General features: G+C 56.9%; 1 protein-coding gene across 1 annotated transcript in view; it reads left to right on the forward strand.

Annotated features, from left to right (window-relative positions):
- The window catches only part of NKD1 (NKD inhibitor of WNT signaling pathway 1), an 82,166-nt gene extending 54,961 nt beyond the window's left edge, over positions 1-27,205 (forward strand). The window contains exons 5-10 of the mRNA XM_042919336.1: positions 13,738-13,844; positions 16,955-17,050; positions 22,238-22,385; positions 22,921-23,005; positions 24,370-24,497; positions 25,236-27,205. Of these exons, the coding sequence (XP_042775270.1) occupies positions 13,738-13,844; positions 16,955-17,050; positions 22,238-22,385; positions 22,921-23,005; positions 24,370-24,497; positions 25,236-25,825 (1,154 nt within the window). The 3' untranslated portion in view covers positions 25,826-27,205. The remainder of the gene's footprint in view (positions 1-13,737; positions 13,845-16,954; positions 17,051-22,237; positions 22,386-22,920; positions 23,006-24,369; positions 24,498-25,235) is intronic.
- The last annotated feature ends 724 nt before the right edge of the window (positions 27,206-27,929 follow it).

The following is a 27,929-nucleotide window of genomic DNA, read 5'->3' on the forward strand; positions in this document are numbered from 1 at the left end:
GGACCCTGTCAGTGGGTGAGAGGCAAGAAGGGAATATCGCCCTTCACAGGTCCAAGCCCAGAGTGGAGCCAGGCTCCCGAGGCTCACATCCTGGCTCTGCTCTGTATTGGCTGTGGAGCCTTGGACAGGTTGTTGGAGCTCAGCTTTCCCATTGGGGGGTGATCACAGTAGCGGCTCATTGGCCCCTCAAACTGTGTTCGGCACGTAGCTGATCTATTTCCCCATTTGTCATTCACGTCGCTCAGCTGGAGCACATACCAATGGCGCCCCACTGGCCGCTCTCCGCTCACTCCTATCTTTGTTCAAGGGGAAGCACCTGTGGGGGAAAGGAGGCGGACACTGGAGCACCGACTTGACTTTGGGCAAGGCACGCCACCTTTCTGAGCCTTAGTTTCCACACTCACAGAACAGGAATGAGAGCCTTCTCCCTGCTGGACTCCCTGAGTTGATGCAAAGCATAGGTGGCATTGATTGGAAAGCATTTGCGAAGCGGGATAGCATTTCCGTTTTACGCTCAGAATCCGAGAAGAGAATCACTGCACTGGGGAAGCCTTAGGATGGTAGGGGCCTCGCTGTTGAGGTGAGGACAGGCAACTTGTAGGAGAGCTGAGGGTCTTAGGGGGATCTAGACCTTGGGCCCCTGTAGAGCCTTGAGAGGAGAGCAGACAGTGCCAAGGGTTTCTCAAGGGGAGCCTGGGCCAGGCCTGAGGACTGTGGCCACATCCAGCTTGACAGCTGTCATAAGCATAGGGTCCCCCTGCTCAGCCCCAGGCCTGCTGCATCCAATCTGCACTGTAAGAGACTCCCCAGGTGACTTGTGCACTTTGAGAAGCACTGTTTTAAGAGATCCACCCAGTTGCCCAGGAGCCGGAGGCAGGCTGGGACCCAGGTATCTATCAGACTCAAATATGAGCAGGTCCTGAACCAAGGGTGGGGAGTCCCATGGATGGAAGGCTTTGTGAAGGCTTGGAGGTGTTTCCCTTGAGCGTGCTTGCTTGCAGATCTGGTGGCTGCACGCAGGGGCTCTACAGCTCTCATCCTGTCATGCCCTGGCTCCCCTCAAGCCTCAGCTGTCATCTTTGGTTCCATGGAGAGAGATGTCAGGAGTTGGTGCCGAGAGATCTGGGGAGTCAGATAAGGGTGTGCAGGGTGTAAGCCCTTAGGGATTGAGCTGATCCCGGACATTGATTACAGGGGCATCAGCCCTCATTCCTGTTAGGTATTCATTTGCTCATTCGCACCATAACTCATTAGCAAGTTCATTCTCTTGTTCATCTATCCCTCCACCTGTTCCATCCATCGCCCATTCACTACCCATCCAACCACCACTCATCTGTCTGTCCCTTCGTTCCCCTGTCACTCACCCACCCACTGGTCACGCCCCATCCATCCATCCATCCATCCATCCATCCATCCATCCATTGCCTTTTCATTCTCCTCTCTACTCTCCTGTCACCCGCCCACCAGCCAGCCAGCTCAGCCACCCATAATCCATCCTCCACCCGTGGATGGATTCAATCATCCCTTCATCCACGGAACCATCATCCTCCAATCATCATCTATCTGTCTTTCTATCCATCATTTGTTGAGCCTCTAGTTACTGCTCAAAACAAGGCAGTTCTCTGTCCATTGAGGCTCAGTTTGAAACCATGTAACTGATTTCAAGTGAAGTGTCTTTGCCTTCAATCAGACATGAAATGGCCCGCCCATGGAATCCACTTCCCCCTGATGTCTGCATTCAGAGCATGCGTGCTGTTATAATGAAGTAGAAGGAACGTTGGCCCTGGCTCCCCTCCCAGCTCTGGTAGTGACCTGCTGTGGATCGTGGCCAGGTCCCTCCGCTCTGGGCCCCCCTTGCCCTGTGTAACATGATGAGTGGGGCTGTGGAACCGGACTCTGTGGGTGCACGGAGGCTGTGGGCTCCTTGCAGGGAGAACGAACCCCTGAGACACGGGGAGGGCGACACTTACAAACACTGGTTGATGGATGGGGGATGAATATGAGGTGCCTGGGGGTCCCAGCTCCCGTTGGGGGAAAGGGTGTGAGGTTGGCATCATTCAGTCTGACCCCATGCCCCCCCCCCCCCCCCCCGCCCCCTGCCCCAGCTGCATTCCTGGCCTTGAAGGGCAGCCTGGGCACCTTGCTCATTACTGATGATGTCTAGGCACATTGGTGCCACCACTGATGAGGGAGGGGGCTCAGGCCACTCTCCTGCCTCAGTTTCCCAACTAAGGGTCGGACTAAGTTGTCGGCGGTCAAGCTTTTCGGCCTCTTTCTTCAAACCAAAGCTGACGCGGAAGCAGAAAATACAAAACACATCAGGTTGCAGAAGGATGCAGCATGTCACAGTATGTTTTGTGTGAAAAAGGGCACGACACAGCACTCCGTATTTCCTTGCACATATGCGTGTGTACCGCGTGCATATTACGGGGTGGCTGGAGGCCTCGACACACAAAGACAGTAGCTCCTCTTGGGCGTGGGAGGAGGATACTAAAATCAGAAAGTGGGCACAAAGAGGACGATAGTGATGAATGTTCAAACTTTCACAAGGAGGATGGATTGAGAGACGAGCCACAGCATTAAAAAGCGAGAGCACTGTGTAGATGAAGCAGTTAAGAGCGAGACTGCTCTGGTGTGCGCCTGGGCTGCCCGCGTGGCCCTGGGACTCCTTGGGAGGATGCTGGGCCCGTGACTGCCTGTGGTGCCACGGTCGCCCTCGGCGCAGAGGCCTGAGGCCGCACCCCCCAGAATGGGGGGACGTGGCCACAGTAAGAGCAGGTGCTGCTGAGTCCCCGAGAAGCATCCACCTGGCCTGGGGACATCCCTCTGTGCTACCCGGCCAAGGGAGAGCATGCCGAATCCTGACTCTCTCCTTTGTCTTCCTGTTGGCCAAGTTCATTGCCTCTTGGCGGGCTGGAGGGCTGTTTAAGGGAGAAAAAAGGCCATCTGAGGCGTGAAGATAAAAAGAAGTCTTTTAGCCATCCCAGGAGAGGACGGCTTTAGCTCCTGCGTTGTTATGTAAAGCCGGCCCTAATCCAGCATCTTAACCGCCTTAACTGGCCAGCTGGGAGCTCACGGGATGGCAGATTAAGTCTGGGCTTGGTGCGAGGCTTCCGAGCTCCTTTTGAACTGTGGAGAGAACAGAGTAAACATCAAAAGTCCCAAGCCAGGAGAGCTGGCTGGGCGTGGCAGGGGCGGACACGAGGCTGGCTTTCCAGGGGAGAAGGGGAGAGGGACCCTCCCTCTGCTGGCCCGGCTGGGGTCTGAGCATGGGCGGCCAGCCCCACTTGTCACTCCAGTACCCACCTGGCTTCCCCACCTCCCCAGCTGGGCCGTAGGACAGGCGGTGGCGGCCTGTGGCTTGTGGCCTGAGGTGCAAATGGGTGCCACCCTTGTTTGGCTGACCTGTGTCACCCTGAATGGCCCCCAGAAGAGCTGTGTTTGGGGGTGTCCTCTCCACTCGGCATAGGATGCAGCTTCCTCTCTAGGTCCCCTCTCTCCCTTCCACCTGGGGCTGTCCCCCTCCCTCCCCGTGCCTTGACTCACTTCTGCCCCTCGCCCTCTAGTATCTGCCCATTGAGTCTAACACCGAGTCTGTTTCCTGTCTTCTGACCTCCACTTGGGGATGAAAGCAGGCAAAGAGTAACCTGCCTGGCATCTATGGAGAGCTGACTTCACAGAACGCCCATCAAGGAACCCTCAGGATGAGTGAAGTCAGGAGGCCCCTCCCCTTGGGGCCCAGGTCCTCCCTCCAGGACCCAGGGCTGCTGGGCGGGGGGGAGTGGGGGGGTGGGGGGGGTGGGTGGGTGGTGAGGCCTCCCTCCGTGCAGCCTGGGTCTGGCCTGATGGGGCCTATGGGATCCCCACTTCCCCAGCCTGAGGCTGTGGTAGAGTAGCTAGTCCTGCCCAGCAGGGCTGTGGTGTTGGGATTGAGGCCCTGGGGTCTGAGTGGCCCCACTGTGAGCTTAGGACCTGCCTGACTCTGGATGGGCCCCGAAGTTTGTCTCACCCCCACCCCCTCGGAACCCAGGGGAAGTACCTTCCTATCTTTATTTGGACCTTTTGGGAATTTGCAAGTCAGGCCCCAGAGCAGCTGGGCTTTAAACCACAACTCACTGGGTGACCTGGGGTGAATCCCTTCACTTCTCTGTTCTGCATTTTCCTTGTCGGGGGGGGTAATCATTAGCACTTCTTCCTCAGGGCTCCCGTGAAGACCGTGAGGTCATTTATGTAAGCCCAGAGAACGGCCCTGGTGCAGAGTAAGTGCCCGGTGTCTGTGAGCTGTCATGAGTCTTATTGTTTTATGGGTCTTTTCTTGAAAGGGAGCCAACTGGTGTTTATAATTATTTACCAGTCCAGATCAAAGAAGACCTATTTTCAAAGTTTCTTTAATCCTATTAGCATCTCTGAATGTCTCCTTCTTCTCCCAGCGCCTGACATAGAGTCTGGCATGCTGTAAGTGCTCAATAAATACTCACTGGAAGAATGAAGTCAACAGCATGAAGTCAGACAGTCCCCTCCCTCGGGCCACCCAGGCAGGTCCTGTGTACTCCCCCTTGCGGCCCAGGTCCGTCTGTCTCGGCCCCCAGGTGTGATGTGTCAACCACTCACAGACCCGAGGAGCCCTGGGAAGGCCTCTAGCCCCCTTCATTTGTAGTTGGCGAGCTGAGGCCCAGAGAGGGGACGTGAGCCGTCTAAGGTAACACAGCAGACTGAGAATGGAGCTCAGGCCTCTGACTCTTGCTCATTCAGGGAGTATTTAGCTGAGCATCTCCTGCAGGCGTGGGGCCCTGCTGAGTCCTGGGTGCTCGACCATGAACCAGGTAGGTGGGCCTTACTGGCAGGGTGCTCGCCTGAGGGAGGCAGGTAGTGACTGAATAATCCAGAGAACGGCCGTGCAAATTTCTGGTAGTGGTAAAACGCCGTGAGGGGTAGATTGTGGCAAGGCCTCTCGGAGGAGGTGACATCTCAGCTGAGGAAAGACCAGCCTTGGGAGGATGTGAAGGGAGAGCAGCCAGGAGGAGCAAGCGGAACCCCAAGGTGGAAGGAACTTGGGGTTTAGGGAAGAACAAAAGGGAGGCCTATGTGGTAGGAGGAGCCACTGAGGCCAAGGGTGGGCCAGTGGGCAGGGGTGGGATCACACGCTTGGGTTTTACGCTGCTTTTGAAGAGAAGGCGTAGGCGAGTGCCAGCTTCTGACTTCCGTTTTAACAAGATCCTCCTGGAAAGCGTGATGGGCCGCGTGTGGGGAGGAAGGAGGCCACGGAGACGGGGCACGGTCACAGTAGTGCAGGTGAGAGGTGATGACGTCGCCCAGCGTCGGGGCTGGGGGGCTGGAGGGCAGTGGGTGGCCCTGGGGGTAGAGGTGAGAGAGGGGAGGTCGGTGAAGGAAAGAAGGGATCCCGGTTCACCTTCGACGTCCGGCTTAAGGACGGAAGGCAGTGGTGGTGCCGCTTCTGACGTGGAGGCTTAGGCGGGTGACATTGGAGGCTTTTTGTTGGGGGCACATTGGGTTCAAGATGGCTGTTGGACATCCAGGTAGAGAGGCCAAGTAGACCGTGGGACACTGAGTCTGGAGGTCAGGGAGCAGCTGGGGGGAGAAAGAGAGGGAGGGAGGGAGGGGACTTCTAAGGACGTCACCACAGGCGGCCCCGCACCACTCCCTGGCAGGGCCGGTCAATCGGCGGGGCTGGCCGGTGGTTCCCTGGAAGCCCAAGACGAAGAAGACACGACTGGTGAGCAGCGGGGCCCCCCCGACGGAGGGCAGGCGGGCCACACCCCGCTGGCTGCCGTGTCTCAGTTCAGAGCCTGTGCTCCTGCGAGTGTCAGCGAGGCCCGACTCCACTCCGCGGCAGTCCCCCCAGAAGCCCGGGTGTCGGCGGTGACAGCAGCTTCTCTCAAGTCTGTTCTTCATAAAAGCTCAGCTGGAACAGTGGAAATTCTGACTTGTGTCAGATACCGAAGAGGCTTTGGTAGTTTCAAGTAGCTCGGGGTTAGATTCTAAAAGTTGGATTTCATCACATGTTTTAACTTGGGCGGGGACCGAGGGAGAGTGGAAGGGACATGGTATTTTTAGCCCCAAAAGGCTTTTTTCTCTTTCCTGCTCCCTCTCCCGGCTTCCCCCCCTCCCTCCCTGAACAGATGTTTCGTCTCAAGCCTATACAAACCTCAAAGCAGAGTGGCCATCAACCTTACGCTCTGATGAGGGAAAAGGCCAGAATGCTATTTGTTGGGAAGGGTTGTTTCCTTTGTTTTCTTTTTTCCTCTCCTCTTTCCCCTTAGTCACAACCGGTCCTTAAAGAAATTCTCCCTACGGTAAAGTGCACCCTGGGGAGGCAGGATTGTGAAGAGAAACACCCTGGCTGGCATTTCAGGTCTCAGGAAGGGGTAGACACCTGCTGGTGGAAAGTGCCAGAAGCCACCTTGGAGAATACTCATCATGTCAATTCCTGTTTTGGTGGTGTTTTTTCCTGACAAGCGGGGGCTCAGAGTGATGGATAGTTAAGTCAGGATTCTTTGGCTTCTTTTGACATTCAGCCCAAATTTGCTGAAGCTTTGGCTCATGATATTGAAAAATTCTAGGGTGGATTTTGCCCAAAAAGGGCCAGCTGGATCTGGGAGCTCAAACCGTGTCATCCAACACGCACATACTCTCCCTGCCTTCCTCCCGTCCTCTCTCCTCCCTCTCCATCACCGGTGCCCTCCGCCCCTTTGTTGGTCTGTCCTGCTAAGGTGGGAGGGATGGCTACCCAGCTCTAGGTGCTCACATTCTATGAACTCAGCCATCACAGGTGAAAGAGAGCCCCCAAGTCTCACTACGTCTTGCAAAAGTGTGATTCTCACTTTGCTGGCACAGGTGGATCTAGGTTTTGTGGGACCCGAACTTAATCCGGCTTGGGGGCCTTCTTTAAGAAAAGAAACACATGATTCTTTTATGGATTTATTTTTTTGTATGATCCTTTTGTAACTTTGAACCAGATTATATATGTGTCCTGTTAAACCTAAATACCTGTATCTCCACCTCAGCCCTCCCTTAGCTCGATTCCAGAAATGCCTGTGTTCACCCCAACTGTGTGACACAAGAGGATGTACAGAAGTCAGAATGGGAAGAGACGGGGGTCGTAGCTGACTGAGGTTAAAATACCTAATTGGAAAGTGTCAGAAAGCCAAGTGAGCATGTGAACACATTGCTTAGGGCCTGCCCCACGCAAGTGAGGGGCCCGCAAGCTTTCACTCCATTGGCTTCAGGATGAACTCTCCCTTTATACTGACCAAGGAGCGGCCACAGTGGCCATCGGGATGAAATATACCATGTCGGGTCTGGGCGCTGGGTGCACCCCCGAAGCTGGAGTCGAATCAGCCCTCTGTAAACCGTGTGGATTGGGATGGGAGGGGGGCGGCCACCGGAAGAAACCCAGATGCTCAGAAGGAGGAGCATGGTTGCGAGACAGGCAGGAACAGGTGTCAACGATTGTGTGACAGAGTGGAGAGACCAGTGGCTGGGGAGTCAGGAAACCAGGCTTTTAGTTCTTCTGTTTCTATCCCTTCTGGGTTCAAATCCTGGTGCTGCCACTTACTGTCGTTTCGATGATGATGATGGTGTTGGCGGACCTGATGTGGCGCGACAGGCACTGTACCTTATTCTGGGGCCACAGCGAGAAGCTAGGATGAACTAAGTAATGATAACAGCGGTGTAAGACAGTGTCACTGAGCAGGGAACCCTAACCTAGCCCCCGGGGGTATGCAGGCACCATCTCCCAGGTTGGAAGGCCTAAGCTGAGGACCTGAAGGGTGAGCAGGAGCTGGAGAGCCAGGACAGGCGTTCTTGGCGGGGATAACAGTGTGAGAGCACGGCCGGGTCAAAAACTGGAAAGCGATTCCGTGGGGAGACAGGGCTGAGAGACAGTGGCGGGCAGATCGATCTCGGCAGGGAAGTGGCTTGATCCACTTTGCTTTTTGAGTTTAGTTTCCTCTTTGGTAAGATGCAAACAGTAACCTATCCTGCCTGGTGTTACTTAGAGGCCCTGATGGAGTAACGCACACACCCACTAACTCCACCAGCCCGCGGCTGCGCTCGTTGACAGACAGATTTGTGTGTCTCTGGGATCCTTGCTCCCTAAGGAGAGCCTCGTGCAGATAACACAAGAAACCATTTGGCCTGGAATGTACATATGATACCTTTCTCTTTTTACTGGCAACGGATTTACGCGCCTAATTATATTTGGCATAGGCTAATATTAAAATTCCTCTGCATTCCCTCTCGCAGCTGCTGGCGGAGGGCTGGGGAGTCAGAAACATCCTGGCGAGCCACCCTGAGACTAAAATATTTGCGGCAGATAATCTGTACATGGACAATTGGGAAAGGCCTGTGGGGACATCAGGGCGGGGGTCCAACCTCCGGCAAGGAAGCGCTGGCTTGCGTTAAATCTTTACGTCGTATCAACTGGGAAGAACGTGGCAGGTAACCGGGCTAAGAGAGCCATGCCTTTGAGTGTTAGTAATTTCTGGTCTTTGGTGGGGTTGATGTAGTCATAACTGTGTTTCAGACTTGTCCCCTACTTCCAAAGTTTATTATCAACCAGGCCTTTCCGGATTGTGTTAAAGCAAGCTGGCATTTGCTGATATCGTCCAGGGTTGGGATTTTAGCCTAAGTATGGGATTCAGGATCAGACCTACCTCTTTCAACCACCCCCTTCCTCCCTCCAGTTCCTAGTCTCAATCAGGCCAGAATTTATGGCGTGTTTGTTATGCAGCCTTCCTTGTGTCTGCCTATGGGATTTGGTGCAGTTTAGCACACTGGGGTGGGATGGTTGCCCTGTGCATGGGTGGTACGTGTTGTGTGCTCTGGGCATCCCAGGGGCACTAGCCAGCAGGACCCTGGCTCCCATGAGACCTGCAGTCTGCCTGCCGGCATGTGGCAGGCTCCTGTGAAGCTGTCAAGAGACCCCAGATCAGATTGTGCAGAATGAAGGGCTAGTCCAGGTGGGGACAGACCGTGCTCTGCGCGTAACAAATGCATTTGTGCAAATTGGAGAAAGGAGCCCCCCTCAAGACACCTTTCTGCCGTCTGTCTGAAAACTGTCACCAGCAGTACACAGGCATCTGGGGTCCAGCCTGTGAACGGAATCCCCTAGAGTTGTGCAGTGCACAACCTGCTTCTCGGATGAGCCCAGGCCCCTTGGGGAAGAACGCTGAGGTGCTGGTCCTACCTGGGTGCCAGGGAGGGTGGGGCTGCGGGAGGGCGGGTCTGTTTTATTTCACAGCCTGAGTCTCACACTGTTTGGGTGGCGCCGGCTGTCAGCAGCTCTGGCTGGGTGGGCTGTGCCATCCGGCTCCCTGGGTCACTGCTATTTGCCAGGCTAAACAGTCTTGAGAAAGTGACCGTGGCTCTCCCAGCATGCAGTCCCAAATGAGCTGTTGATGCCTCCCATTGGGACTGGGGGTGCAGGGTGAGGGCTGGGAGTCTAGACCCCACGGCCACCCCCAAAGATCGCCCCCACTTGGGTCTTTCCTTGCTTACTGACGCTCCCCTGCACTCTCTTCTTTCCCTCTCTTCCTCCCCAGCCCCCTCTTCTTTTTAAACTGGGGGAGGGACAGGGAAGAGACTGTCTTTGATCTCAGTGGAGGAAAAAAGTCTGTTCTGTTCAGGCTTTTGGCTAACACAACAAACAGTGTTTAAAATTTAACTTTGCTTAATTAATTAGTAATTCTGTTTAATGCTGTCTGATCTCCCTCCAAAAGGTATTTTGAAGCTTGAGAAGGGAACATCAAAGGGAGCCGGGTGAAGATGGTCAAGTAATGCATTTAATCTGGCAGTTGCTGGGGGTGGAGAGATGCCAGGTTGGGAGCTAATGTGGGAGAGAGCCATCATCTGGTAAACACAGCCAGCAGGCTCCTCGCAGCCATGGTGTGAGGAAGGACAGGGAGTAGTTTCCGAGGAGAAGGAGCTTACACACTGCCCCTGAGACTCATCTGAGCTGAGAATTGGTTTTAAGAAAGCAGAGTTGACATTTTCTCTCTTCCATGCCTGCTGTGTATGGTTGGGCAGGTTGTGTACTGCACAAGAGTTTCCAGTTAAGCAGGTGACCAGCAGGTGAAATCCAGCCTGCACCCTGCTTATCAGGGTACCCTAGCGGGGAGGGAGGGCTGCATTTACCTAAGTACAGTTCACCATCTTTTCTTTTTTTAAAAAAAGATTATTGATTGATTGTTGAGGGGGAGGCAGAGAGAGAGAGGGAGAGAGAGAATCTCAAGCAGGCTTCTCGTTGTCAGCACAGAGCCTGACACAGGGCTTGATCTCACGAACTGTGGGATTGTGACCTGAGCTGAAGTCAAGAGTCAGACACTTAACCGATTGAGCCACCCAGGCGCCCCCGCAATCTTTTCTATAAAGGGCCGGGAGAGTACATCTTTTAGGCTTTATGGGCCATACGGTCTCTGTCGTGACTCCTGAACTTTGCGTTGTAGAGTGAAGCACCCACACACGGTGCACATGAGCGTGTCTGTGTGCCACTCAAACTTTATTTACAAAAATAGGCGTTGGGTGGGTTTGGCTCCCAGGGCGTCCTGCTCTCTCATCCAAAGTACTTCACAGACACTGTGAGCCCAGAATATGAACCCAGAATACGAGTCTTTGAACTGGAAGGCTTTGCTTTCCTCCTTAGTCTATCCCTTTCCTTCCTTCTTCTCCTACCTCTCCTCCAGCCCTCCTTTCTTCTTTGAAATTAGCCGGATGGCCTGCTGTTACTGTGAATGATTAAAGAGTGATCAGAGTGCCTCTGAAAGTATGCCCCCCAAAAGATCATCTCTGGGGGGAAAAATCCGCTGGGCTGAACAGGAGTAAGAGACAGAGAAAGGGCTCAAAATCTGGAGCCAAAGTCCATCTTGACAAAAATGCCATTCTCTTTGCTGGTTGGTGGGACCTGGGCAGCCTGAGGTGGGCACCTTTTACCCTTGCTGTGCCTGCCCATGAGCCTCGGGGTTGATGGATAGAGGGCGGTTTGTTCTGCACACGGCAGGTGGGGCCGGGGGCTAGTTGATGCTGTTTGGTTTGAGAGGGTTCACTTGCGGGTGTAGAACTCACAGGAGTTCCAGTCCCTCCCTCTGACACTGGGGTCTGCCAGGCTTTCTGACCAGCTCTCTGGTACCTCCTCTGGCCATTGGGCAGGGGACAGTGACCAGGTGAAGGGCCTTTGGTGGGGACAAAGGGTGCTGACTGTCCTTGTTCCCGGCCCCTAGGGCTCTGGGGCAGGGTGGCTCCCAATCTCCCCCCGCCCGTTGGTGGCCAAGCCCCATGGGTGTCCGGGTGGTTTTCTGAGCTGGGATGGGATAAGGGACCCCCTGGTGAAGAGAAGGCAATCCAGACCACGCTCGTCCTTGGAGAAGACACATAAAGAGGGTGAGCGGTGGAGGGGACGTTTTTCCCACATCCCCCCCTCCCCCGCCCCGGGTGAGGAGAGAGGAGGGGAGGGGAAGGGAGGAGGGCCTGTATCTGGGGAGGGGTGCTCCAGAAAAGGAGAGAGCAGGGACAGAGGTTTCTTTTCTTTGGGTTTTATCAAGTGGAACTTGAAAGGCAATGTTGAACCTGAAGGTGGTTTTCTGATAACTTCTCTTTGAACTTGAAGTTTGGCTTCGATAAGCTTGGCTGGCTTACATCTCCAGCCGGGACCTCTGTGGAGGGAGCTGCAGCTTTGAAGATGGGGCTGGCCTTTGTTTTTCTTTCTTCTCCCCGCCCTGCAGGGGGGCTGAAAAGAAGATGTTGCAGGTCAGGAGAGCACCGTGGTTTCTCCAGTGGGGCGGTTTTGGGCTGAGGGGGGGCACTGGGATCTGGGCTATCCGCAGGGCTCATGGGTCATCTCCATCATTTGCAAAAGCCAGCGTTTACTGAGCAACTATCGCCCGTAAGCTGCTGTGCTAAGCAGGCACTTTTCTCACCGTGCCCCCCTCCTCCCCATAACTCTGTGGGGAAGAAACCGTCTCATGCCCATTTTACACACGAGGAGACTGAGATCCGGAGAAGTCCAGCGCCTTACCCCAAAGTTGCCCAGGCCAGTCAGCTGCAGGGTCAGGACATGGGCCCAGGACATCGGTCCTCACAACCAGGACACTCCCGCCGAGCTCACTGGCACCCCCTGGAGGTGCTGGGGGGCTCCTAGAGCAGACGGCTGGGCATGGAGAGAGACCCAGCTCCCCGACTTGCTCAGACAAGCCTCTCGACCTCTTTGCCTTCTTTTAAATAGAGGTGACAGCAGTGCCTACTTATTTGTCGCCTCGTAGAAGCGCTTCTGCCTTGTACCCTGTCTGGTTCCATGGTGGCGGCTGCTCTGGCCCAGCGGGACGCCAGTACGGGGGAGTCAGGGTGGCCTAGGCCGTGTGCTCGGCTGTCCTCGGGTCACTGGCTGGTTGCCCACTTGACTGTCCCGGGGCTGGGGTCACACTGGAGTGGCACACCTCCTGGCCATTGCGGTCTCTGCTTTTGGAGGAGCAGGGAGGGCAGGGCCTGGTCTTACCCACTATATCAGAAGCAGCCAGCGTCGGTCGCCTTCCCCCCATCAAGTGCTCCCTATGTCCTCCTTGGCTGCATTCTGTGAAAGCACCAGAAGGGAGCTGGGGTCTGCGACTGCAACTGGGGAATGGTTGCCCCGACAGCCCTAGAGAATGGTTGCCTTGCTGTGGGGGCGTCGCGGGCCGGGGGGCTCCCCGCGTCTCTCTGGGTGTGCCCGGAGTGAACAGAAAGAAGGGGGCGCTCAGGCCCAGGCAGGAGGGGAGCTATGGATGGGGCCAGGTCAGTCGGTTGCCGCCACGGCCTTCCTGTCCCCGCCTGTCTGGACGGGTGACCCGAGCGTCCTTATCGTCAGCTCCTCCCTCCCTGTCCTGCTCCCCATCCCAGGCTGCCTGTGTTTGATAGGATGCTTCTGTGTCCTTTTGTATTCCAGAAGCCTCAGTTTTGAGAAAACTTCGCTAACAGCTGTGCTGATTCCCAAGAGATTGAGTCGGGGCGGGGGGTAGGGGGGGACATCATTCCTCCATCACTACTAATCACTAGGACCCTGTGTGCTGGCCCTAGGCCCTTGGCCTTTCACAGTCATAGCTCATTCAGTCCACACAGGGATCCTCTGGGGAGGGGACTGTTACGATCCCCGTGTCACAGCGGGGGAGACTAGTTGAGACGTCTGGACAAGTTCTGTGACCTGCCCTGGGTCACACATAGTGTCAGAAGGATCCGGGCCCAAGCAGAGACTAACCTCCCCGGACTGGCTGAGAGAGGCACCGCGCTCCCCGTTTCCCTCACTCCTCCTGACCACGCACCGGTGTGCTGGGCGCAGGCAGGCGGCGTCTTTGAGGAGGCCGGGATGTCAGCAGGGAAGGCAGCGGGACTGTGTGGAAAGCGGCCCTGGTCTGCGACCCCCCTCTGTGGTCTGGCACTGCCCTGGCCGGCTGCAGGTTGCTTCTCTGGGCTGTAAAGTTGGGGCAGGGGATGGAGGTCTGAGAGGCCCACTGGGTGATCTGAGAGGCTGGCACAGATGCATCCTGGGAGCGGTCTGCCCTCGGGCAGCCCTGGATGTTATCAGAGCCCAGAGAGCACAAAGTCATTTGGCCTCCACACAGGCGGGACAGGAGGGGCCCGGCACCCTGGCGGTCCTGCACATGGTCCCCGGAACAAAGCCGCGGTGGGTACGTGGGCCCCACGGCCCTGCTGGGGACTGTCCTCATGCTTTTTCCCCTGCCGTCCCCGCAGTGGCCCTGCCTCCCGAGAAGACAGACGGGCTGGCCAGTGGAGACGAGAAGAGGAGGGAGAAGGCGAGTGAATCTTGCCCGGGTCCCAAGAAGCAGCTGAAATTTGAAGTAAGTTTCCTTTCCTGGCGCGGACTCTGGAGAGAAGGGTTTTCTCCTCTCAGTGGTACTTTTCGAGGAGGGAGGCTGCGGCCCTTCCAGATGTGAAGGCCCTTCACCTCCTGTGTGAACAGCGGTCCTCTGTGGGAGGTTTGTCCTGCCACGTCTGGGGCTGCCCCAGCTCAGCACAGGCCCTGAGGACTCCCCGCTGCCACCCCACTCGGCCCTGAGCCCTAGCCGTGCAGCGTGGGGTGGTGGCCAGAGGGCCCCGCTGGGCTGTGGCCCGGTGGCCTGGGGGAAGGACGCGAGTATGGACGGGGGTGCAGCCATTACTATACAAGGTGACCACCTCCCTCTCTGGGCCTCAGATTTCCTCACCAGTGAGAGAAACAATTCCTGTCCAACTCCTGGGGCCTGTTCTCATCATGGGCTGGTGCCCAGGGGGCAGGAGGCCTTAGGCAGGTCCCTGACCCTATCTGGGACTCAGTTTCCCTGTGTGGTGAACAGCACAAGGAACATGCCCTCCCAGAACTTGCAGTCTGTCTGTCCTGCCCCATCCCAAACAGGGTATTAAGCTCCTTCTTTGCACCGAGGAGGGCCAGGTGCTTGGAGAGCAAAACCCAGGCCTATCGGCACGGCGCTTTCCAGAAGCTTCTCTCTGCCCTCCTTTCCCCCTCCCTTCTTCCTTCTCTACTTTCCTCCACGAGACCACAAATAGCTCTGGAACCAGGAGGCTAGGGTTCCCATCCTAGCTCTGCCACTGCCCCACTGGCCTCACCTCTGAAATGGGGGGTAGGAGCAGTATCCATCTTATCGGGGTGTTGTAAGTATGGTGAGCTAATGCATCTAACGTGCTTAAAAGGGTGTCCAGTCTCACAGAAGCACTTTCCTTCTTCCTTCCGACCAAGCTTGATTGACAGCTGCTGGTTACCAGGGGACCCAGCAGTGAACTGGGCAGGGCTCCTGCCCTCACAGGGGACAGACCCAGTAACTGCACAGCCGGCGATGTGATGGGGACCTAGGAGCACGCGGAGGGGGTGGTCACCTGAGTCAGGCTGGAGGGATGCGGTGTGACAGACTTTTTGTGCAGCGGTGGCTGCAAGCACGGGTTGGAGAGGACGGGCGTCTGAGTGGAGCCTCTGAGTGCAGGAGTAGGAGTCGCGAGAGGTCATGACACGGAGCCTTTGGGGTAAGGAGAGCACTTGAGGCCGAGGGAATAGCAGGAGCAAAGGCCCAGAGGCCTGCCGGTGCCACACGTTGTGTGGGAATAACAAGCTGCGTTGTACTGAGCGGTGACAGTGGGGACTCGGGGGGATGACACAGGAGAGGGTGAAAGACAGGTCACAGCGGGCGCCGAACGCAGGAGCTGAGGCGGGTGAGCACAACCTGGTCGGGGAGCTGAGGTTGTCAGCTTCCGCCCCGGGGCCCACCGGCGTCCCTAGTGTCTTCCGGGCGTGGTCGACAGCTCAGAGGGCAGGCTCAGACCTAGATGTCTCGCTTCCCTGGAGGCCTGTTTCTGGAAAGGGCCGGGTCGACTGCCTGGGACTCAGCCAGGGCCCATGAGGAGGATTCACCTGAGAAGTCCCAGTAATGGGGGCACGGGGACAAAAAAATGCACATGACAGAGCTTGAGGGAGGTGGGGGTAGGGATAGTTACTCAGCCCTGAGCTGTCTTTGGAGCTGAGCACAAGGGCCAGGGAGAAGGAATCGGGTAACCGCCGTGTGTGTGTGCGTGTGTGTGCGTGTGTGTGTGTGTGTGTGTGTGTGCAGGGCAAGTGCTGTGCTACATGAAACGGTGCCTCGCAGAGCAGAGTGGCCACTTGGCAGGTATCAGACGGGCATGTCACAACTGAGGGAAGGCCGACTTTGAACTCAGCGTGGGCCGCCCGAGGACTGCTGGAGGGAACTGGCTTCGAGCTGCAGAGGCTGGGGGCAGGGACGCCGTGCTCGGGCACATTCCTGCCTGCGTTCAGAGGCCAGGTACCACCCCTCTCTGGGGGCGCCGAGCCTGTCTTCCTGCAAAAGGAGAGGGGAGCGGAGGCAGGACGTGGCACAGAGTGGTCTGGGAGCATCGTCGCTTGTTTTTATGGAACGTTGTGGCTCTCTTTTCCAAAATAGCCCGCCTTTCTAGAACTTTCTATGTGGTGTTCCACTGGCCCCTGTATACGCGCTGCCAGTGACCAAGCTCACCACCTCCCAGCTCAGGTCCCTGTGGTTAGACACGCTGGGCTGTGTGAGCGATGATAACGAAGTCATTGTTAACATTACGTACATCCTATGTTAGCACTACCGCAAAGACCACAGCGGCTACTACCATTAATTGGACTTCTCTATGTGCCAAGCAGTTCCACGCTTTTCCAGTTCCATCACGGTGGACCCTGAGGCAAGGACTTGGGAGGTGATCCCAGGGAGCAGGAATGGAGGGAAGCCAATACCAGTGGGTTGATGGGTGGATCCCCGCCAGGGCAGCCGGGACTCAGACACAGAAGCTGGATGCTTGGGGTGGGAGGTCAGGGAACTGTCCACCATGGCTGCAGGGGAAAGCCGAGGGGATGTGGGGCGGGGCACTTCATGCTCCCAACAGCCTTAGGAGAACAGTACTGTCCTTTTCCATGATTTATATGAGGGGAAACTGAGGCACAGAGAAGCTATGCCCAGGGTCACACCGTTGTGGAGGGCTAAGCACTGGCTGGCATCTGGGGCTGACCTGGAGCTTTACCTTTTAATGCTCACCCTCTCCTGCCTTCCAGGTCAGGTGTCCACCCTGGGAGTCCTGCCATAGCCTCTCATTACTGGGCCCTGTGTCTTCCAATAACTTCTGTCCCTTGGTCCAGGTTTAGTTTCCCTGAGGCCACAAAGAAGCCTCGTCTCACACCCCTGACTCACACCCCTGGTGTTTCCTTTGCCTCCAAAGACCCAGATGCTGTCTGGCACCCCTGTGGGCATGCCTCCCTGGGCCAGACCTCCGGTGCCCAGCCTGGCCTCCCCTCTGACCCCTCATGTCTCGGTCATTTTGCTCTTCCTTCACACAAGGTCTGGGGAGAGCAGCAGGGAGGTGGCAGCCCCAGAACCTGGCCCCTGGGCGCTCCAGCCACGCCCGTGTGTTGTCTGTTCGTGCCCAGGAGCTACAATGTGACGTGTCTGTGGAAGAGGACAGCCGGCAGGAGTGGACCTTCACCCTGTACGACTTTGACAATAATGGCAAGGTCACGCGTGAGGTGAGTGCACGTGGCAGGCACGGGGCCATTGGCCATGCCTCAAACACTCCTGTCCCTTCTCCTTCTCCTAAGGCCGGTCCTGCTCCCACGGGCAGCCTGACGGGCAGTGGTGGGGCGTGGGGAGGGGAGCAAGGCTGCTGGAGCTTCAGGGAGACCTGGAGGAATGTCCCAGAGCTGCCTGGTGAGTGGGCAGAGGTGACAGGAAGGGGTGGCCGGCTCCCTGGGACTCAGGCCAGGCGCTGCTCCCACTAGAGAAGGGGAAGGTCAGGAAGCAGGTGCCTGAGGTCCTGCCTCCTCCCGTCTGTAGTCCCAGAGCTGGGACCACCCCAGGCCACCTCCCACCTCAGCCGGTCTGCCCGGGAGCTGGGGCCAGGGGGGCACACAGAGGCCAGGTGGGGCCTCCCTGTGCCCATACAGGAACGAGCACCCCCAGCCCCGAGGGCTGTGTCAGCGGCTCTGTGCACGGCCGTGTCCCAGGCCTGTTCTTCAACACCCGTCTCCCTCCGAACACCTGTGTCTCTCCCCTCGGCCCTCCTGCCACACCTCTCTCTTCCCTGTGTGCCTCTCACCCTTCTCCCGCGCCTCTGTCTGAATATTGAGCACCCACTGTGTGCATCCACTGTGCCCTAGGTGTGAGGACAAGGTCAGGGGGGACAGTACAGACAGAGTTCCCAGCCTGTGGCTCTGGCAGCTGCTCCGGGAGGCAGATCCCAAGCAATCACAGGGCAACCGTAGGCTGTGACGTGTTCAGTGAAGGAAGTAAACAGTGCGACAGAGAGGGACCAGTGTGTCTAGGGAGGCCTGCCTGTGGGGACAGAGTCCCGGGCTTGGACCCAGCAGGAGTGCTCCGGGTGTTTAAGGAACCGGAGGAGACCGGTGGGCTCACCAGGAGACATGGCTGCGGCCGGAGCTGGCAGGGCAGGCCCTGGCTTTGAGCCCTGGTGCTGAGGGAGGCCACTGGTGGGTTAGTTTAAGCAAGAGCATGACCTGGTCTGAATTCTTGCAGTCCCTGCCTCCCTTTTACCCTGGACCTTGGCATCACCCCTTTGGCCTCCTTATTTCTTTTCCTACTGTTCCTCTGTGACATCGTCTCCCTCCTCATGAAGCTCTGGTTTCCAGACGTGTGACCCCGTTACAGGTCTGCAGAGGGGTCCGAGATTAGCATGGCTGGCCGCCTCTGGCTCGCCAGGGCATCAGGGGTGTGCCCAGAGAAGCTTTGCTGTCTTGTCTCCCTACCTGGTGCAGGGCTGCAGGTTTTCTTTTCTGTGGGTGGTGCAGGAGAAGCTGCCAGAGGGGAGACCTGGCTGGAAAAAAGGGTGTCTCTTCCTCAGCCGGGGCTTAAGGAATGTTAGAACAGGGTGAAGGAACCATGAGTGACTTTTAATAATTCAGGACTCCTTGGGACATACGTGACAGAATCCCAGCAAACTGCTATAGGTTAAAAAAATATAATAATATAATAATAAAGGAATATATTGGTTCATGTAACTGCAGTGTGGTCCAGGGCAGTGACTTCAGGCACGGCTGGATCCAGAGGCTCAGTGTCGTCAGGACTAGCTGTCTTCGTGGCTCTGTTTCCTCTGTATTCCTTCATTGTCTGGCAGCCTCTCCCCTGGCCAGTAGCAAGGTGGTGGCTGACATTTTACCCTCTATCTGAGACTCTCAGCGACCCCCCCACCCCACCATGCGGAAGTTCCAGAACTGAATTTCACTGGCTCCGATCGCCTCGCACGAGTGGCCCTGACCCGGTCGTTTTTGCCATGGGTTTGTGATATTTCAGATGGCCTATTCTGGGTCAGGTGCTCCTTCTGGAGCCCAGGGGAAGTTATGTGATACATGAGCCACACAGACTGAACGTGAACATGCGTTTGGCTCATGAAATAAAATCAAGGGGCTGTTATTAGGGGATCGTGGGCAGGCAAAGCCCCCGAGAGGGGCCTGGGTACTTGGGAAGCAGCGAAAACCCTTCCTGGCTGGACACCTTGCTCGTGGAGGCTGGGGATGGTCCAGGTGAACCCCCGTCCCCTCCAGCTGTGGTTCTTTGTGTGAGGGGTTATGGTTTTTCCAGAGTCAGAGCCACCGTTCTTCCCCATCCTGTTTGGGAATGTATGGCAGTCGTGATGTAATTATCTTCGCAGGGGGACACACTGCAATCTGGAAACCTGGTCAAGCGAGCTGAGTTGCGGAGGCCCCGACCTGTTTGTTAAGGCCACGCAGACAGCCAGGCCGGGCTTCTCAGGGGTGTGGCGGCATTGCCCTCTCTTCTGACATGTGCAGTGGTGAAGGCCATGCCGCCTCTGGTCGCTGCCTTCTTCATTCCTTTCCGGTTCGGAAATGCCGAGGGGCCTCACGTGCTGACCGTAAAAGGGTCGCCTCCCCCCGCCCCGGCCCCCCAACCTTGGAGGCCTCACAGGAACCTGCTGGCAGACACTGCTGTCTGATTGTGTGTCTTGCCTTCCTTTACCCTTGGCAACCAGAGGAAGAGCAGGGAAGCGAGGGTTTCCAAGGAAGGTGCTCCCGCCCGGCCTGGAGAAGGCATCGCTGGATCGTGTCTTCCTTCTGCTGAGGAGCGAGGAGGTTGGCTTCCGGTCCAGGGAGAAACCAGCCTAGTGTTTCCCTTGGTCTATTTTTAGCCCCAAGGCCACTCCTCAAACCTGGCTATAAATACCAGTCCCCTCCATACTCTCCGGCTGTCTGCATGCGTGCTTCTGTGTGCGAGGGCAGAGGGGCTCCTTTCTCACCGCGGCTGCAGCCCGGAGCTGGCGTCTGGGCCAGCTTCCCAACTCGGAAGAAAGCGCCTGTTCGTTTGTGCAATAAATATTCGCAGGCACCTACTTCTGTGCGCTGGGCCCCGTGCAGGCAAGAGTTGATTTTTCAGCTGGGATTGCCAGAGCGTGCCGGTTCCTAGAGTCCGAATCCCTGGGCCCCCTGGCTTGGGATGACTCTCGGGGGATGATGTTGGAGGGCGTCACTTTCCTCCTCTGTAAAATGGGGATTCTGATGCCTCCTTCTTGGGCTTCCTAAGATGGTAAGAGGGAGGGGGCATACGTGGCTGTGCAGAGCAGCCCTAGGGAAGAAAGGAGGAGTCCCCTGTGGGCCTCGCCAGAGGACGTGGGATTGCTGAGCAGGCCAGCAAGCCTGGGTCTCAAATTGGCCGCTTCCACAGATGTTCCAGCCCAGCCCCCCAGAAGGTTTTGTGAAAAATCAAGTTATCAGCCCCGGGCGGCTCGGTCGGTTGAGCGTCCGACTTCGGCTCAGGTCATGGTCTCACGGTTCATTTGTTCGAGCTCCGTGTTGGGCTCGCTGCTGTCAACGGAGAGCTGGCTTCCGATCCTCTGTCCCACACTTGTCTCTGCCCCTCCCCTGCTCACATACACACTCTCTCTCTCTCAAAAAGAAACATAAAAAAAAATTAAGTTATTGCAGGCAACGAAAGTAAAAATAGATACGTTGACTACATCAAAAACGGGGCGCCTGGGTGGCTCAGTCGGCTGAGCGTCCGACTTCGGCTCAGGTCGTGATCTCACGGTTCGTGGGTCGGAGCCCCGCGTCGGGCTCTCTGCTGTCAGCACGGAGCCTGCTTCGGCTCCTCTGCCTCTCTCTCTTCTCTCTCTCCCTCTCTCTCAAAAATAAATAAACATTAAAAAAAAAAACCATTTAAAAAGTTTGAAAACAAACCCCAAACCGAAAAGAGCAAGTGCCAGTGAGGAAGGGGCACGATCAACCCCGCGTGCTGTCGGTGGGGGCGTGAGACGATGTAACTGCTTCGAGTTGGGAAACAGCACGGCGGCTCCTCGAACAGCGACGCGCAGAATCGCCACGTGACCCGGCCATTCTAGTGAGTACACACCCAAAAGCAGGGTCTCGAGGAGATCCTTGCGCACCGTGTTCACAGCAGCGTTCTTCACAACAGCCAAAAGGCAGAAGCCACCCAAGGGTCCGTCCACAGATGAACGGATAGACGCATCCACACAATGCAGCATTATTCAGCCTTAAGAAGGAAGGACGTTCTAACACGTGCTGCAACGTGGGCGCACCTCCAGGACTTTCCGCTAAAATGACAAGGCCAGTCACAAAAAGGCAAATACCGTGCGATCACCCGGAATGGATTGTCATAGAGACGGAGGGTAGAATGGTGGTCGCCAGGGGCTGGGGAGGTGGGGAGGTGGGGAGCTGAGAAAAACTAAATGAGAATTATCCAGTATCAAAGAGTCCGAAGATTTAGCAGGAGATTCTGGACCTCTGGGGTGACCCTCACTCAGCTCGCATGGCCACAGGGCAAGTCAGCTGTGGTGAGTGGGAGGCACCGTTGATGGGTACGGAATGAAGCGACGGCTGAGCCCGTCTATGTTTACGAAGAGCCGCAGGGCAGATAACTGGCCTTCTGTGGGCCTGACCTATAGAGAGCAGACATCTCTTCCAGAGGTTTCCTACATCATGTAAAGCCGGAAGCCCCGCCTCAGACAAACGACCTTAGCGGATGCCCAGAACAAAGGGAGACCCCGTTTATCCCTGCATTCGCCGGTCGGAAGCGTCTGAGATGTTTCTCGGAGCATGGGTTGGACACCAGTGTTCTGGCTGAGGGGACAGCTTGAGGCCCAGAGACGAGATGAGATTTGCTCAAGTTCTCCCAGGGTATTTCATCTTTAGGGACACATCTGCTTTTCCATTTGCATTCAGAAGGAGCTCACCAGACCTGAAGCAGGTGCTGTGGGTGCCTTTCTTCCCTGCAAGATCGCTGACCTGCTTCTAGGTTGACCTGCTGCTGTGGTGGACAGTGCCCGCCATTAGACCTTTCTCTGGTGCCCGGGAGCTGGCTCAGCCTTTGCAAGACAGACCGGAAGCCCAGAGGCTAGAGCATCCCTGGGGTGGGGGTGCGGGGGGGCAACTCTCAACCACCGAGGGACGGGAGTTTGCCGAGGTGGGTTCCACATAGTCTTTCCGAGGGCCCAAGTGGACTGAGCCTGGTTGGCCACGGCCATACCTGCTCGTTCGGGGCATCCACTGTTTGCTGCCCCCTTGCTTCTGTGTCCTGGGACCCCTTCTCAAATGAACCTCTCACGTGCAAGTTTGTGCCTTCGTCTTGACTTTGGGGGAGCCGGGGGGCTTCACTGGCCCTCTGATTCCTGGGTTGTCAAGACACTGAGACTGAAGCCCCGGGTGCCTTTCTGCTTCGCTCCCCTGCAGGACATCACCAGCCTGCTGCACACCATCTACGAGGTGGTTGATTCCTCCGTCAACCACTCCCCGACGTCGAGCAAGACCCTGCGGGTGAAACTCACCGTGGCCCCCGATGGAAGCCAGGGCAAGAAGGGCATCCTTCTCAATCACCCTGGTGAGGGGTTGGAGGGCCGCCCGGGCCACAGGGGCCAGTCCGCTGCAAGCTCTCGGAAGGATCACACCCCTGCCTGGGAGGAGCGGGAGCGAGTCCTGGGGGTTTCCGCTGGGAGCGACCCTGTGGACAGGCGGGATTTGAGCAGGTCCTTGAAAGAGCAGGATCTGGATAGGGAAGGGATTACAGGTGGGGGGCCCTGTGGAGGCAAAGCCCTGGAGGGGCGCGTGGGCATAGCTGCAGCTACAGTGAAGGCTTGTGTTGTGATGAGCCTGGGCAGGGCATGGCCTTGAGTGTCAGCTGAGGAGCCTGGGGAGGAGGGGAGTCTAGCCGGGGAGACGCTAAGGGGACAAGTAGCCGTGAGACCCCCCTGTCTGGTCCTGGCTTGGCGAACCCCTTCCACAGAGCCACGGTGAGCTGCCCTGGGCCACTTGTCAAGGGCTGCATGCCAGGGAGCTTAGAAAACCCCAGCAGAGCCAGGAAGCTGGCGGGCGCAAGAGCAAACCGTTCACCCGGCTCTTTCTCGGGCGGGACTCAGACCTGCAGAGCACGAGGCCCAGAGCGGAGACCAAGCCCGCTGAGGAGCTGCGCAGCTGGGAGAAGAAGCAGCGAGCCCTGCTCAGGTACACTGGTTGCGGGAGGGTGGACGGCAGCCCAGTGCACCTGAGCACATATGGAGCGCCAGCTGTGTGCCGCCTGAGCGGCGGTGGCGGGGAGGGCTCCCGACTGTGTTCTCTTTGGGGGGGGCAGTGACTTCAGAGGACAGGCTCACAAATCAAGCTGAGGTTTTAAAAATAACTAAATATAGGTCCGCATTCCTTTGTCCCAAACGCTTTGGGCTCGAGATGTTTTGGCATTCAGCATTCGCCGGGTTTGAGACAAGGTGTTCTCGGCGTAGTTACGTATTCTGTGTGGTGTCTGGGCAGCACCTTGGGATTTAGCGCACTGACATTTCCGCACGGAGCCGCGGGACTGTCCACGTGAAGTGATGGAAAGGCTACAGCTACCTTCACATCCGTTTAGGGCAGCGTGGCTGCCTGACAGGTCATGAGCAGTCTTGGTCTTCGGGCTTTTTGGGTTTCAGAATCGTGGCTAAGAAATTGTAAGGCCGCAGTTCTCTTCTGCCTGTTGTTATTTTGTTAACTGCAGGGAGGGAAGGGAAGAGAAGAGAGGAAAGGCAGGCAGTATAGGAGGCGAGAGGAGGCCTCAGTGGCCCAGAAAGGCAGGGGCGGGGTGTCTGTACCTGTTGTGAAATGGAAAGGAAGTGGCCGGAATGTGAGAAGCACGAGCCCAGAGGGAAGAGAGAGAAGGCAGTCCAAGCAGGGGCCGAGGCTTGTTGTGGGGAGGGGGCTGGGAATCCAGGCATCCGGGCATGCAGGCTAGCTGTGCTGGGGAGTGGGGAGGGTGAGGGAGGTGGGGCTGGCAGATCAGAGAGCCTTGGAGGGGACAGGCAGGGAACCCAGACTCCTGCAGTGGGAGAAATGTGGCCTCTGGGGGCACCTCTGTCCCCACCCCCTTTCTTACACACGCACACACTGGTAAGGCCCATTCTGGGCTTTGGGGCCGGGTACAGAGCCTGCCACCCTCTGTGGCAATGGCTTGGGAGCTTCCGTCCACACCCTCTGGGGCTCCAGCCCTAAGAAGAGTTAGGCCTCTTGTCTGCAATGGGCACACATGGTTTGCAGCCTGACTTTGGGGCATCCTGAAGCTTTGACCAGTAACCTCTCACCTTTACTTTGGATCTGTTCAAAGCAGATACCTATCTGGTCCTCCCAGAAGGCCCAGGGAGGCCGGAAGAGGTCTTATCTCCGCTGTCAGGGAAGGAAATAGAGACACAGATTGCCGAGATGACCACTCCCTTCCCCTCACCCCCTTCCCAAGACCCAGAAGGAAATGAATGGAAAGTTCAGAAGGATTCCTCCTGGTGGCTCCCCAGGTGGGGGGGGCGGGGCTGCTGCCCACCCACTCACTTGCTTCCTTGTCATAGGTTCCAGGGGGACAGCCGTCTGGAGCAGTCTGGTTGCGACCACCATTGCGTGGACGAGAACATTGAGAGGAGAAACCACTACTTAGATCTCGCCGGGATAGAGAACTACACGTCCCAGTTTGGGCCTGGTAAGGGAGCTCCTACACCTGCAGGGTGGGGTGGGGTGGGGGGCATTCATCATGCCCCTGGGCTGGGGGCAGGTACAGCTTTGATTGGACGGGTTACAGAGTCCTCTGGGAGGAGATGACATTAAAAACACTTAAAAGACTAACACGTGCACAAAGCTGAACAAAATCAAAGAGCATCTTGGGGCCTACAGTGCAATGAACACAGTAGTTCTGTGCCCCTACCCCAGGCCCTTTGCCCTGTCCGATTAGCAACATACTGCTCTGTCTTCCTCAGCCGTTGACATGTGTTGACGCCTTGCTGAAATAAATGAAGAGGCGGCCCGCTTCATTTCACGCCCCCACCCCTTCTCCCCTTCCTCCCACGTGTAATTCCTGTGTCGGTCACCTCTGTAAGTGAAGGAAGATGCCTGAATTTCCTTCGTGTTCCCATGACCTCGGACACGTAGCAGGGTCTCTGTCTTTCTCCTCCGTCTCCTGGAAGGGGAATGAATTCTTTTTAAGGACCCGACGAAGAAGCAGTTCTTCCCGTTTAGCAGATGGCAAAGTTCTGTTCCAGAGAGGTTCCTCCAAGGCAGCGAGGAGCAGTCGGGGCTGGGGGGGGGCGGGGCGGGGCGGGGCGGGAGGAGCCGTCAGAAGTTAGCGTTCCGGGAGCACTGGGCGTGGGCGTGGTTTCAGGGGCACAGTGCGGCTCCCGCACACAGTAGGTGCTCATGAAATATCTGTTAAATTGGTTCCTAGGCTCCCCGTCAGTGGCCCAGAAGTCAGAGCTGCCCCCCCGCACCTCCAACCCCACTCGGTCTCGCTCCCATGAGCCAGAAGCCATCCACGTCCCACACCGAAAGCCCCAAGGCGCGGAGCTGGGCTCCTTCCACTTCCTTGACGCCCCGTTCGCCAAGGTCTCGGAGGTCCAGCAGCGGCTCCGGGGCACCCAGGATGGGAGCAAGCACTTTGTGAGGTCCCCCAAGGCCCAGGGCAAGAGCGTGGGTGCGGGCCACGTGGCCAGAGGGGCAAGAAGCAAGCCCCCTCTGGGCCCCACCGCCCCCGCGGTGTCCCCGGCCGCCCAGCTGGCCGCCAGCCCGGCCCTCCTCCCCACTCTGGCACCCCTCGGGCACAAGAAGCACAAGCACCGAGCCAAGGAGAGCCAGCAGGGGTGCCGGGGGCCGCAGGTGCCGCTGGCCGTGGGCGGCAGTGTCGTGGGGCGGGACCGCGTGAGGGACCTGCCCGCCGTGGTGGTGTACGAGAGCCCGGCCGGCCAGGCGGTGCAGAGACACGAACATCACCACCACCACGAACACCACCACCATTACCACCACTTTTACCAGACATAGACCCCTCCCCAGGAAGCCCCGCCCTGCCATATGAAGGACCCCCTCCCCCGCCCCCCCAGGCATTATTATTCTATTAATTATTGTTATGATGATGATTATTGTTATTAATAATTATTGTTACTCCACTAATATGCAGCTAGCCTCCATGTAGAAGATCTATGGAAACACAGAACTAAACTTTTATTTATATGTTGTGAGGACTGCATAACTTTACCCGAGAAATGACTCTGGGTTTGGAATTGGCCTGGCCACCGGCGGAGGCTCGCGCGGGCTCCCGAGCTGCGGTTTCCACGCAGGCTGGCCCACGCCCGTCCCAGCTCTGGGGGAGCCCCCGGCCAGAACGGTGCCCTACCCCAGTCTCTTCCAGGAGAACGCCCTTACCTGGCCCGCTTCCAGAGACCCTCGAAATCTCCGAGAAGATAAACAGCTGCTACCTCTTAGTATCATTCTGATTTTATTTTGCCCTTAACTGATTGTAACGTGCTACAAGGGATTTCAGCGGACTGCAGACGCCTGACCTTCCTGGCTGTCGTGGTTTTTTACGTCCCAACCTAGGAACCCTAGCTGTCCTTTCTGGCGTTCTCTTTCACGCCTTTCCAGTGGGATCACGTCCTTGCCCAGAACCGGTCCCCTCTTCTCTGCCATGCACAACAGGAAAATACGCTTCTGGTCCTCCCTTCCGCTTTTCTCTCTTCTTTAGAAAGATACACACACATATTTAAAGACTGCCCCCAAAACCAGCCTTCTCATTTTGGAAACCTCTGGAGAGGGAACCCAACCACAGAAACAACTGTGGTTTTCCAAGATCAGGCGCTTGTGTGTTGTTGGTTGTGGCCGAAGATGTAGAGACCTCGTGTTCTGCCGCTGGCAAATACACACGTTCCTACACGGTTCTCTATCGGAGCTCCTGTATCTACAGCCAGGTGCCATCTGTCCATTTCTATGTATCTTTCGATAAATATACACTCTCAGGTACCTGTTCTGGTGTGCAGAGATCAGTGGCTTGCTTCTCTAGACATTTCCTGAGCCCAGATGTGACCCTGTGTGCCTCCTGTTCGGACCACTCTCCATCAGATGTGAATGGTCACTTGCTTCTCATTGGCGGGTCCTTTTTGGGGGTTTGGGGTCTGGCAGATTGGGACAGGCTTGCTGGAGTCCAGAAGCTTGGAGGGAAATGAGGACAGTGGCCAGAGCTGGGACCCTGGAGTAGTGCCCTCCACAGAGCAGGATTTTATCTGATGAGGGCCCGGAGAGACTAGGAAAAGGACCACTGGCAACTAGTCAGGGTCCCATGAAAAACAGATGACACACACTCACGCTGGGTAATTTGAGGGAATATTTATGAAGTGTGGGCAGAGCCTCCGGAAAGAGTGCAGGATCAGGGGCTAGCAATGTGTGGGGCGGCTCCTGCCCCTGCAGTGGAGCGGGGGGGGGGGGGGGGCATCATCCTCAGCAGCAGAGGGGTGGGGCTAGGGGGGGCCCCCTGAAGGAGCCGTGAGGGACCCTCACTCTGGGATGCAGCCAGCCTGTGGGGACCCTACAGAGAAATATGATGGATATCCTGGCTTCACTCCTTCCTGCCCTGCATCCTATCGAGATCCCATTGACTGAAGCCACTGGGAGCCGTGGGGCCAGAGAGCTGTTACTGAGGGTCACATGGACATTCTTTCAAGGCAGACAGTGAGTGAAGGGACACAAAAAAGGAGTGGCCAGCTGTCTGCCTTTCTGCTGCTTGGTTGCCAGCTGGCACCCCCTCTTCCAGAGCCTCTGGTTTTGGTTTAATGTGGCTGGTAAGGAGTTGGTTTTGATAGTGAGCTCGGGGAGCACATCAGGCTCAGAGAGGTTAACTAACTTGCTTGAGATCACACAGCAGGTGGCAGAGCTGGGATTCTAGTCTCCCCGTCCCCCCCCCCCCCCCCCCCGCCATGATCCCTTTAACCACTGGAGCGCTTAACCACTGGGTCAGGGCTTCCCTTGTTTTGAGTTGTGGGTTTCTATTAGCATCCAACTCAGTGGGAATGTAACCAAAGCAGGGAAAGCAGGGAAGCAGCTGGCTTGGAGAGGAGAGGAGCCAGGGTTTGAATGAAGCCCTCCCTCTCTGGGT

Source organism: Panthera leo, chromosome E2, assembly GCF_018350215.1.
Source record: "Panthera leo isolate Ple1 chromosome E2, P.leo_Ple1_pat1.1, whole genome shotgun sequence".
Taxonomy (NCBI): domain Eukaryota; kingdom Metazoa; phylum Chordata; class Mammalia; order Carnivora; family Felidae; genus Panthera; species Panthera leo.